The 13,262-nt window shown below is 30.4% G+C and overlaps 1 protein-coding gene across 4 annotated transcripts in view; it reads left to right on the top strand.

The window, feature by feature from the left end:
- LOC117167768 (ubiquitin carboxyl-terminal hydrolase 48-like) overlaps positions 1-13,262 on the top strand; it is a 311,237-nt gene that overhangs the window by 135,991 nt on the left and 161,984 nt on the right. For all 4 annotated transcript variants that reach the window (XM_033352943.1, XM_033352951.1, XM_033352936.1 and 1 more), the window contains one exon: positions 6,825-6,935. In XM_033352943.1, coding sequence (XP_033208834.1) covers positions 6,825-6,935 — 111 coding nt within the window. The remainder of the gene's footprint in view (positions 1-6,824; positions 6,936-13,262) is intronic.

Raw genomic sequence — 13,262 nt, 5'->3', positions numbered from 1 at the left:
AATATTACGTTGAATTTCTTGGAATCACAACTAAATTACCTTGCATTAAAAAATTGCATTATGATCTTAATTAACAATATTAAAAGAGTATTACAAGTGGATTACACCACGTTACAAGTGCATTACTTGGGATTATACCATAAGTACAATTATCAGGATTATAATTGTGCTACCTGTGATTATACAAGGAAATTTCCGCACTACAAGTGGATTACTTATCATTATACTGGATAACTGACATTTTTTCGGATTACAAGTGGATTGCGTAAGATGATAAGAGGATATGGCGGATTTCAAGTTGATTTCCTATAATTATACTGGATTACTTCAGATTGCAAGTTAATCACTCAGGATTATACGTGGATTAAGATTGTTTTATTTAGGATTATACTTGATTACCTAGAATTATACTGGATTGACTACGACTATAATGTATTAACTACAATTAAGAGTGGAATATCTGGGACATTATATAAATTGCCTATAATCCGGTAGCCACTAACACTTCTGCATGCACTAATAGGTCCCCGGGATTACTCTTTTTTAAAAAGTCAAAAAAAGGCCCCTGATTACGAATACCTTGAGTAGGTTTACGGAATATGGGTCAATTTTTGTATAAACAATTTCATTATTTATAGATAAAAAAAATTATAAAATTATTTTTAACATGGCTGATCAAAAATAAAACATTTTTGCGTCTTGCACTTTTTTCGTACGACGAACCGTTTGGAATGTACAGCGTTATAAACAAATGATTTTTTAACAAAATTGCCATATTTGCAAGGTGTTACCTCAGAATCTATAATTCAGAAAAATTTTAAACTTGTACACTGTTTATATCAAGGATAGATCTTTTAAAAGGAAAAAGAAATCTTCCGATCGAATAAAAACTTCTTGCCTTAATTTGTTGTTAAAAAGTTGTTATTTTAAAGAAGAAACCGTTTAGACTCTTCATTTATTAATAAACTCAATTACCAGAATTGACTTCAATTTTTTTTATTAATCCTTGAAACATGATTAAACTTTTTACTCTCTTGAAATTTTCTCGTACGACCAGCCATTATTTACTATGGGCTTATAAACAATGTATTTTTTATAAACACACCCTCACCTAAAAGCCACAAATTTCTAGTTATCAGCGATTACCTTTTTTTTATCCTGAATTTTACCATAAAGAATGTAATTATCTTGGGAGAATGAACAGTTTTATTTTGTGCCATGGATTAATAAAAAAATGAGGAAAAATTGATTTTCTTAATTGAGCGTTTTTGTTAATAACAATAGTTATAAACAATAAGGGTCAGATAGAAAAAATGCTACCCAAGATAATTACATTCTTTATGGTAAAATTAAGGATATAAAAAAGGTAATCGCTAATAACTTGACAATTCTGGCCTTTAGGGGAGGGTTCAGTTTATAAAAAATACATTATTTATAAGGCCATAAATAAATAATGGCTGGTCGTACGAAAACATATCACGAGAGTGAAATGTTTTATTTTGTGCTATGGATTATTAAAAAATTAAGAAAAAGTCGATTTTCTGAATTGTGAGTTTTTTTAAACAACAATAGTTTTAAACAATAAGGGTAAGACGAAGAAAATACTACCCAAGATAATTACATTCACTATGGTAAAATTAATTATATAAAGAAAGGCAATCGCTAATAACTTGAAATTCTTGGTTTTTGGCGAGGGTGTTTATAAAAAATAGATTGTTTATAAGGCCATACATAAATAATGGCTGGTCGTACGAGAAAATTCCAAGAGAGTAAACAATTTAATCATGTTTCAAGGATTAATCGAAAAAAAATTAAGTCAATTCTGCTAATTGAGGGCCATTATTTATATTAATTGTCATAAACAATTTAGCAAAAGGACTTTTGAACAACAAATTATGTTACAAATGCGATATAAAGCTTTCGAAACAATTTGAAGCAACATTATCACGTTCGTTGATCTGGATGACTGTTTATTAATAAATGAAGAGTCTAAACGGTTTCCTCTTAAAAATAACAACTTTTTAACAACAATTTAAGGAGAGAAGTTTTTATTCGATCGGAAAATTTCTTTTTTCTTTTAAGAGATCTATCCTTGATATATACAGTGTACAAGTTTTAAATTTGTCTGAATTATGGATTCTGAGGTAACACGGTGCAGATATGGCAATTTTGTTAAAAAAATCATTTGTTTATAATGGTGTACATTCTAAACGGTTCGTCGTACGAAAAAGTGCAAGAGACAAAAGTTTTATTTTTGATCAGTCATGCTAAACAATATTGTATAATTTTATTTGTCAATAAATAATTAAATTGTTTAAAAAAATTATTTAAACAAAAATTGACCCATATTCCGAAAACCTACCTAAGATATTATTAATCAGGGACCTTTTTTACCTTTTAACAAAGAGTAATCTCGGGGACCTATTAGTGCATACAGAAGTGTTAATGTCTACTGGATTACTAGTAGTATTCTATAATACATATAGAAGCAGAAGCGGATTAACCGGAATTACAAGTCGATTATTCCGGTTTAAAAATTGATTAATGCGCATTCCAAGTAGATTACTTAGGATTACAAGTGTTTTATTTCAGGTTACAAGTTTATTATCTGGGACTAAAAGAGGAATACTCCGACTTACAAATGTATTACCTAAAATTGCACGGGATTCTTCCAGATTTCAAGTTTCTTACTATTAATTACTCAGGATTACGAGTGAATGTTCTGGGATTAAAAATATACTACGTCTGATTAAAAGTTTCTTTCCAGAGATTACAATTGTATTACTTAAGTTTATACTCAATTACTTGGATCACTGTGGATTACAAGTTTACTATTATGCGCTAAAAGTGGATTACGTAGGATTACAAAAGGGAATAATCCGAGATTACAAATAATTACTTAGAATAATACTGGAACACGCTAAAATACAAGTGGATTACTTGGTATAATACTGGATTACTAGGATTGCTCCAGAGAACAAGCGGGTTACTTGGGATTATAAGTAGATTACTCTGAATTACGATCGAAATTGCTAGGATCACAAGTAGATTACTGCGAGTTATAATTAGATTGTCTCAGATTACCACTTTATTAAAAGGTAGAGTACTAGGGATTACAAGTACGTTATCTGGAATTGCAAGTGGATTACCTAGAATTAGAATAAATGCTATAGGATTACAAGTTGATTAGCTGGGATTACAGGTTGATTATCTGGAATTACAAATGGATTATCTAGAATTTTAATAAACTGTATAGATTTGCAAGTGGATTACCTGGGATCGCAAGTCAATTACTCAGGTTTAAAAATATATTATTGCGTTTTACTTTGGGTTACCAGTGTGTTACTCTGAATTAAAAGTGGATTACGTGTTATCATAATACGAATACGCCAAATTATTATTGGGTTATTTAAAATTATACTGGATTACAAATTGATTACTTCATGTTGTAATTGGATTACATTTAGATTACCTGGGGTTATCTAGAATTTATCTAGATTATCTAGAAATTATTTAGAATTCTACTGGATTGCCTAGAATTATATTACCTGAGATTACAGGATTATTACTCCAGTACAAGATTACAAGGAGATTATCTGCATTTCAATACGATTACCCTGATGAGCAACAGGTATATTACTCAATATTTTAACTTGATTACCTTGAATTACTAGTTGATTTACTTGGATTACTATATATTACTAGAGAATTACTGAGGACTGCAAGTGACATATTTCGGATTACAAGTTCAGTACCGGTGATAAAAGGACGATTGCTCCTAGTTACAAGTTGATTACTTGGATTATTTAGATTTCGAGTGGATTACCAATGATTGCAAGTTGATTTTTCCGGAGAACCGTGTAGCTTCTTTCAGTTTCAGTACCTTTCTTTTTTTTAAATTGTTGATTTTAAAGAATCTCTAATTACGTCGAAGCTTGAAACTCGACTTAAGTGCTAAAAAGAGACGTTTCTTAACGCGAGAACTGACAGTTCGTCATATTGATGGCCACACACAATATTGAGCCTTCCTGACAGGACTGAAATTCAAGGTCATAAGTCCTGCGTTTTACGTTCTTCAGTGAGTTGGCTTTAAATCATCCTCAAGCAGTCTCGCATTTTCCAAATGGCCAGTGATAAAACTTCCTTCTTTAACGCGCTCACGCAACCATGACGAGCAGCAACTTCTCTATCAAGATTCTACATTATCTGATCCCTTTGCACTCACGATCGTATTTTTTATTTATTTTTATTTATATTTATTTTTTTAAGGGCTATAGAGCCACTCGCGACCCGATTCGCTTGGTTAGTGGCTACCACGAGGACTGTCACCGGGTTCGTTCATGCATAGAACAGGATATTATCTCCCAGCTTCGAATAGTGTCCCAACCACAATGAGTGATTGGTTTCCTTTTCATTTTTTCATTTTTGAACCACTCTCATTGGAAAGTATTCCATTTTCTCGGGCGGATCCTTATTCCTGGACGCTGAGTTCGTCTTCTTGGTCCGTTCTCGGGATACCGGTTGAGGGTATTATTATCGTTCGAGGTCTCCGAACCGAGTACCGTTTGTCCTGATCGTCATTCAAAGTAATGAGAGGACTCAATACCGGCCTTCACTTCCTGACAATAATTTCAGAGCTCTAAATCACTTTTAGAATTTTGCTACCATAACCTCAAAATAATAGAGACTACAATTGAACTATTTCCAAAAACAGTTACGTGGAAACGTCTCACCAAGTACGCGTCAGTTTTCAGAATGACGGAACGCGCCGTGACGAGTCTATGACTGATCCTCAATTTAAAGATTGGTTAAGACGATTTTGAAATGGTCGTACTTCAAGGGATCTTTATTTACTAGTCTGAGAGATAGAGGAAAACATCAGGATTATAAAAACGATTGTTTCGGAAATTTTGAGTCACGGTTTGGAGTTGAGGCCCAAAAAATTGTCACCATGATAACGCTCCTGCCTATTCATAACAACTTATTCAGCAATTTCTGGTGAAACGGGGCTTTACTCGAATTCGCCAGCCCTCATGCAGTCTTGACCCGTCTCTCTGTGATTTCTGGCTGTTTCCCGAATTAAAGTATCCTCTAAAAGTAAAACCATTTCAAGACATAGAGGAAATAAAAGAAATGAGATGAAGCAGCTTTTAGGTATTCCGAAAGGTGGCTTTAAGGAGTGCTTCCTAAAGTGCGATGATCGTTGGAAGAATGTTATGGCTTCTTAAGGGGAGTACTTCGAAGAGGATATCCTTGCCATTGACCAAAATTAACTCTTACTTCTGGTGCACCACAGGGTCGAATTCTTTCCGGATATACCTCATATAACAGTTTGTTAGAAAAACATCAAATTTTATAAGTTCTGATTTTAAATGCGAGATAGGTGAAATGATGAAGTTGTATAAAATGTATTTATCGATTTTGGATTAATCGAAGATTTGAAGCTGATCAGGCGAGATGTTTTCGAAGCTGGTGTTTGGACACTTACCTAATTCAGGCTCGCAAGGGATATCCTTCTTTAAGGACATTATCTGAATGCTCGTTGGTAGCTGGGGATGGCAAAAAGAGTCCGCCCCCAGCGGTATGTGAAAAATGATGCAGAGCCCCCAACCCCTAACCCCTCAAAGTCCCGCAGGAAGTCTTCGTCTGCTTCGCAGTTCCTCCTCTTCCTAAGAGTCGACCGTTACGTGTCAGGGACGAGGCTTACATTATTCGAAACGATTAAGCGCTTGACAAGTTTATAAAAAATAATCCTACACGTCCCAGATATTTTTTTTCATAATCTCCCTGGAGATTCTCGGTTTTGGGAACAAATCCCTGTGGATGGAAAATGAAGTTAGGATAATGACACTTTGATAAAGAATGTTGATTTATTGTCGAGGAATGGGTATTTAAGATCGATTCACTTCTGTTGTTTATGTACTCTTGAAGTTTTTAACTTTGAAAACGGAAATTTATTTAGGGATTGAATTTGAATGCATTCAAAAAGAAAGACTTTGAATTAAAAGAAGCTTTGGAACTAGCTTTCGGTTACATTTAAATTTTGGTCGCTCTTTTTTGTCTAATTTCGCTCGCTTTTTAATTAAAATCATCTCCTAATTTTATTCGCTTTTAAATTTCGGTCGCTTTCTAGTGTAAGTAGACTTATAGATTATGATTTCCAAATTTCGATTGCTTTCAAATTTTGATCAGTTTTGAATTTCTGTTGTCCTTTAAGGTTGATGGCATTACAGTTTCGGCCGCTTTCAAGTTGCCATCATTCTAAACTTCGTGTCGCTAGAAATTTTTGTCGTTTTTTATTTTTGTTCGTTTTTTAATTTTTCTAGCTTTAGAAGTGGTGTTTCTTTCTAATTTCGGTGGTTCTTTAATTCATAATTCCTCATTAATTCTGGTCGCATTCTAAATACAGTTTTTGACGCTTTCAATTGTCGGTCATTAAATTTTTTTTTCGGTAATGATTTTAGTCGTTTTTTAAATTTCGGTCCTTCCTGATTTCTGTCTTTTCCAAATAATAATTTATTTATTTATCTTGTCATTTAATTTCGGTAGCATTTAAATCGTTTAAAATCTTATAATTTCCGAAATTTGCATCTGAGAAAAATTCAAAAACATTGGATATTAATTCGACAAAAACATTTTTTTAAAGCGACTGAATTTTAAAGAAAATAGAACTTTAAAATATTAGAATTCCTTTAAAATGAAAAGGAACCTCTTGCTTTAGAAATTTTTGAAATGCTGGAAAGTACTTTAATCATAGAAATAAAATATCTAAAGGAAAAATCGAGGATATTATCTTATTTTATCAAAATATTTTTCTGTTACAGATACGCTGAAACGTATAAAAAGTCACCGCCAGTGGGAATCAGGAACTCCGTCTTGATTTGTGAGGAACACAAAGGACTTTTGTATACACTTCCGCCATCGGAGACTGATGGGTAAGCTTTTTCACTTTTAGAAATATAACATATGATTCACTGGAATAAGAAAACAAATTTTTTATTCACAATATTCAAATATGCGTCTTTTTTTTCTACTTCTCAAATAATAATTTGTTAATAAACATTTTTTAAGAATATTTACAGATTTTATGGCTAAAATAAGTTTTTTTTGTTGTGAATTTTAATTTAAAATCCGTGCAAATTTTGCAATATTTTTATATATTAGGATTTTTCTCATTTCAGTTTACACGTTTTGTGCTCTTTCTTCAAATTCACAAAGAAAAGAAAAAATAATAAAAAGGTTACGTTATTCAGATTTTTTAAAAATAAGAATACCAGTGATTTCAAGAACCCCATCTTTTTTTATCCCGAAATTTTTTGGAATAATAGGTACCAATATAGTCTACTCATCATGAATTTATCATCTGGCATTTTGTTGATTTGCGGGGGAAAAATTATTTTATTTACACACAAATATAAAAAAATACAAAAAGGGTTTTGCAAAAAAAATCAAAAATATGTTTTTTTCTTTAGAAAATCGAAAAAAATAGCCAAAAGAAAATTAATGGTAAGTGGAGTATATCAGTGCCTATTACTTCTAAAAATTTCAATTAAAAAAAAAGATCGAGTTTTTTAGCGATTTTTTTCTCATTTTCACTTTCTCATTTTTCATTATTTTTTGTTTTTATTTGTGAATTTTGAAAAGAAAAAAAAACTGAATAAGCTAAAATAATAAAAAGCGAAATATTTCAAAAGAAAATTTGTTTTCTAGAATGAAAATTTATTTCTTTGGTTGAAAATTAAATTTTTATGATAAAAGTTTAACTAATTGTTTCAAAAACTGTCTTTTCTGATAGAGAAATCAATTATATATTTAAAAAATCGCTTTTTTATATACAAAATTCATCTTTTAGGTTGACAATTCATAATTTAATTATTATTATTGCATGTTACCGTAATAGTATTAATATTATAATAATAATTTTTGTTATAATATTACAATAATAATTTCTGTTATTGAAAATTATTCTTTTTCAGTTTGAAATTCATTTCCTCGGTTGAAGATGAACTGTTCTGTTGAAAATTGTTTTGTTTTGGATAGAAAATTAATTCTTTCAACTGAAAATTTCCCTTTATGTTTGCAAATGTTTCTTTTTTTTGTTGAAAATTCAACTATTTGGTTGAAAGTTCATGTATATTATTGATAATTTAAATTTTTATAGAAAACCAATCTTCTTATATAAAAATCAATCTTTTTGGTTAAAAATTAATTAATTTGGTAAATATTTAGATTATTCTGTTACTTTTTCTTTTAAGTAATTTTCCTATCAGAAAATTTAACTTTTTTCTCTCCTGAAAATTGCAAACAAAATTTTGTTTCTCTTAAAAAATTTAAAAATACTAAATGGGAAATTAATCCTTATTAGGCCTTATTAGAAAAAAGCACATTTTTTCTTTTGTTTTGTAGATTTTGAGATATCGCAAAAAATTGGATAAATTAAAACGAGAAAAACCGTAATATCCTTACAATCTCAGAAATAATACGGGTTTTAATATAACATTTTAAAACAAACTCATTTTACCCATAAAATTGTTAAACAATCATAAAAACAGGGTGTTCCGCGACCTAAACAACCTCGAAAACTTGAAAACCTTCTTGAATTTTTCACGAGATCACTGAATTAAATTTTACTTTTCTTTTAACGTAGTTATTTTATTGACATGCAAAAAGTAATCTAAATATTTTATTCTGTTATGAAAGAAACATCTTGTTTAGAAGAAATCTAGCGACAGAATTTTTTTATTTGTCACGATATACGCTAATATATAATGTTACAGTATGCATTTTTTGTGATGTTCAAGTCACAAATAATAAAAATGTGAAGTTGAAAATTTCGATGTCAATTTAGTTTCTGAATTAGAATGAGCCATGCCGGTATAACGGGTTTTTGCAAGGGTTTCACCACTCGGGTTTTGAGTACACGCCAGATTACAAAACATCACTGAATATTTTCTAAAAGGCTTAAAAATATTTCAACGATTTTAAAATATTTAAAAGTTTTTGAAACATTCTGCAAAGATTTCAAAAAGGTGTGTACACCAGATTTCAAGTATTTTATAGCAATTTCACAAAGGTTTTAAAACTTCAACCAGATTTAAAGGATGTCAAAGATTTAAAAAAAAAGTACAGTACAACAGATTTTAAAGATTTTAAAACATTTCAAAGATTTGAAATGATTTCAGAAGGTTTCAAGACATTTCAGAAAATTTAAAAAGATTTAAAAAAATTAAAGATTTCAACGAATGGAAAAGATTTTGCTAACAAAGATTTAAGAAAATTTTCACAAATATTTCAAAAGATTTGACGAAGATGTCAAAGCTTTTACAAACATTTCACAAATATTTTGAACATTTCATAAAGATTGCAAGGATTTTAAAGATTTTACAAAGGATTATAGTAAACCAGATTTCAAATATTTCAAAACATTTTGATGAATTGAAACGTTTTCGAAAAATTTCAAAACTTTTTAGAAGATTTGAAAAGGTTTCATTAAGATTTCAAATAATTGAATGATTTCAACGAATAAAAAATATTTCACAAACAAATATTCAAGAAAAATTTATCAAATATTTCACAAAAATTTCCCAAAGATTTCGAACATTTCATAAAGATTTGAAAAAAACGCCTACACAAACAAAGAAGAACGCTTTCACAAATATTTCAAGAATTTCGAAAGATTTAAAAAGATTGCACAAAGATTTCAGATTTTGAAGATTTTAAGGATTTTTAATATTTTACAAAAATTTAAGAATATTCCAAAAGATTTCACAAAGATTTCAAGTTTTCACAAAGATTGAAAGTACCTCAAGAGGTTTCAACAAATTCGCAAGGATTTAAAACATTTCAAGGACTTCAAAAACACTTATGTTTCGCAAAAATATGGTTCTGCTCCGTTTAAAAATAGTTGGCTAATAAAAAATGAATTGGCTTATTTTTTATGTCTACAATAAACATTTATTTCATTATTTGATGTAAAAAAGGAGCCCTGAAAAAACTTGACTTCTGGACCTGGAAAACCTGGAAAATACCTTGAATTTCGTTCCAAAGAATCGATGGACACATTTTGAAAAATATAAAATTGTCGCTCTAATAAAAAAAAAAAAAGTTTCTATAGAAACTATTTAATTTTAATTTACCACAATTAAAAATCCCGTAAATTTAAAAGTGAAATCTATTGAAATAAAAGACCCAAACTTCCAACGAACTATATACCCCAAAAAATGACCCCCTCCAAATATTTTTTTCTCCCCAATTTTTTTCTTCGCAAACACGCAACTATTATTTGAACGTTAGGCAAATACAGCACGAGACAACACGTTCGTCCGTCGCTTTTTGCTCTTATTGGATGGTTAGGGGGTTTGGGAGGGGGAGGGGGGTGCACTGAACTGAATTCGGGGCGGGAAAATTCAAATTAGGCCGTGCGGCATATTGCGTTGAATCGAAATTAATGTCTCGCGTCTAATTATTGGCAAGTCTCTCGTTGGTGAAAATTTTCCCGGGGACTTCCGGTCATCAAACGGGACGTAAAATTATTGTTCTTTTAATGGAAACTGAATCTAGAGTGAAACTCTGGTCGGAACACGTAGACAATCTCGCGGTGGCTCGACAAAAACCACGTGAGAGAAACGCGTAGACGATGAGGTTAAACGTGGGTGGGGCGCCTGTAAGTTTGGGGGGGGGGGGGTCGCAAGAAATTTCTAATTTGCGGTATAATTAAGGGAGGCAGGACAAAAACCTTATTCCGGTTTCTGATGGGGGTGGAAGCGAATCGCGAATTCCTGGAGAGGTGGTTGATTTTCTAGAATATTTTCTGGAAAAATTGCTGGAATGAATTTAAATTTGAAGGATTTTGGATTATTAGGAATAGATCATTTCTAATTTGTATTTTTGAAAGGCTAGGCAATTTCTGTAAAAAGTACTTTAAGTAACAGTCAACAAGAATTAGGACTGTCCCACAGTAATATTTAATAACTTTTTTAACCAAATCACTCTTTAGTATTTTCTTTTTTTTGTTGAAAATATGACTAGAGTCATCTTTTTGAATGAAAAGTGACTATAGTAACTTTTATTTCAATACATTACCCTTTTGGTTAACATCTATTTAATTCAAATCTGTACATTTTTTAACTTTTTTGAAATCTTTTGAAATTTTGTAGAATATTTTAAATGATTGCTTGAACTTTGCATTAGATTTCACTCATTTGAAGAGATATTAAATATTATGAGATTTTTTACATTTCCAAGGAATTTTCAAGAGCTTTACAAAAATTCAAGAAATTTCAAAAGATTTCAAAATATTAAAAATATTTTATGGAATTTTTAAGAGTTTGACGAAATTTTAAGGGATTTGGAAGTATCTTAGGGTATTTTTAATAGACTTCGATAAATTGAAATGGTTCCAAAGGATTTTAGGAACTTTAGGTTATTTTTAAAATTCCACGTCAAAAGATTTCAAAAAAATTTTAATATTTTAGGGTAGTTTAAAAAATTTCAAGGAATTTTTAGAAAATGTAACAAATTTAAAGAAATTTATATAGATTTTAAAAGATTTCAAATATCTTAAGGTGTTTTGAAATGTACCATAAAATATTGAATAGGTTTTAACAATTTAAATGTATTCTAAAGGATTTAAAATATTTTTTGCTATTTTTAAAGATTCGAAGGCATTTTTAATTGATAGCAGTAATTTCTAAGGGTTATAATAGTATTAAGGTATTTAAAAAAGATTTTTATTCGGCTATAAAGAATTTTCTAGACTTTCTCAAGAAACGGAACAATTTGACAGGACCTACAATACCTTAAGGTATTTTAAATGATTCCAAGTGATTTTATAATATTTTCATCGATTTCAAAGAATTTATTCACAAGAAGCGAAGGATTCGATAGAGTTTTAAAGATTTCAAGAGATTTTCAAACGTTTTTTGATATTCATTTGAATTATTTTACTAATTCTAAATTCTACTTCGTTTGAATTTTTTAAAGTTGATTCAATGGATTTTTTAAGTTTTATTTTATTTTTGTTTAATGCATTTTGGAAGTCTTTTAAACTCATCTTAAATTCTTAGGCATTACATCAAATTCTTTATAAAATTTCTAAGCTCTTTTCAAACTTTATGATTTTAATTTATTTTTCCATATTTTTGTATTGTTTTCAATTTCAGTTGATTTCTTTTTTAATTCACTTTTCGCTTACATTCCTCCAAGTGTATTTTTTAACTGTCCTACATTTTATACAATTTTTTTCTCTGCATTTTATTTATTAAATTGTTTAAATATTACATTTGCTTCTAATTTGGTTAATTATACAGAAATAAATGTTTCGAATGCTTTTTTGTCAATGAAATACTCACTTTTTGCAGTATTTTTCGCAACGAAAATTAGTTTTTCTGAATGCTATTAATTTTTTATTTTGTTCAAAATTTGTATAGACATTTAAAAATAACAGCAATACCAAAACATTTTATTTTCAGTCATTTAATAAATTTTTCTAATGTAAATAAATATTTATAACGGAGATTTTTAATTTTATTTTTGAATGATTAAAAATAAATAGAAGTCTATTAAATATTTAAACATTTTGATAAATATAATGCAAACAAGAAATTGGAAAAACTCTAGGCAGCGAGAATCGAGCCCGAAACCTTCTTGGCTACAAACCCCACGCGTTACTGCCGCCAGCGAAAATGAAAAATTATTGAGGGGAAAGTCCGGAAATTTTGAAAATAAAGTTTTGTGGACACCCGGACGGAAAAAAGCAGAAACAGGGTGATAATGTACTCTGAAGATAAAAAATGGATTGGCTGCCTTAAAAAGCTGTTTATGGCCGAACCGAGGGGAAAACAGGGAGAAGATGGGAAAAATGATTTTTTAAGGGTGTCCCGTGGCTGAAGAGGGGTGGCTTTAGCTTCAGCTTAAGTCGTCGCTATCTTAGGCAGATAGTGGACAATAGCTTAGCATAATGGTCAGGGGGTTGGATCGCAACTGCTCCAGGGTGTGTCGGTGACATTTTCGCGAATCCATCACCACGCGAGGGTCTCTTCCCGACCAGAGGGAAGCCTAAAGATCAGAGGCATGCCAGGAGGTCACGGCACTTTCACTTTATAATGCACTCTTAACTCTACCAAAGAATCTTCTCCTGACACTATGCTTGCATGTTTACAAAAGGGAAAGTGAATACTAATGTACTACCCTTTAGTCATTTATTCTTTAGTATAAATTTCTCTCCTCATCTAGTTTGGTCCAAAAAATTCGATTCTCGATTT

This window comes from Belonocnema kinseyi, chromosome 1 (assembly GCF_010883055.1).
Source record: "Belonocnema kinseyi isolate 2016_QV_RU_SX_M_011 chromosome 1, B_treatae_v1, whole genome shotgun sequence".
Classification (NCBI taxonomy): domain Eukaryota; kingdom Metazoa; phylum Arthropoda; class Insecta; order Hymenoptera; family Cynipidae; genus Belonocnema; species Belonocnema kinseyi.
This window is presented reverse-complemented; position numbering and strand designations above follow the sequence as displayed.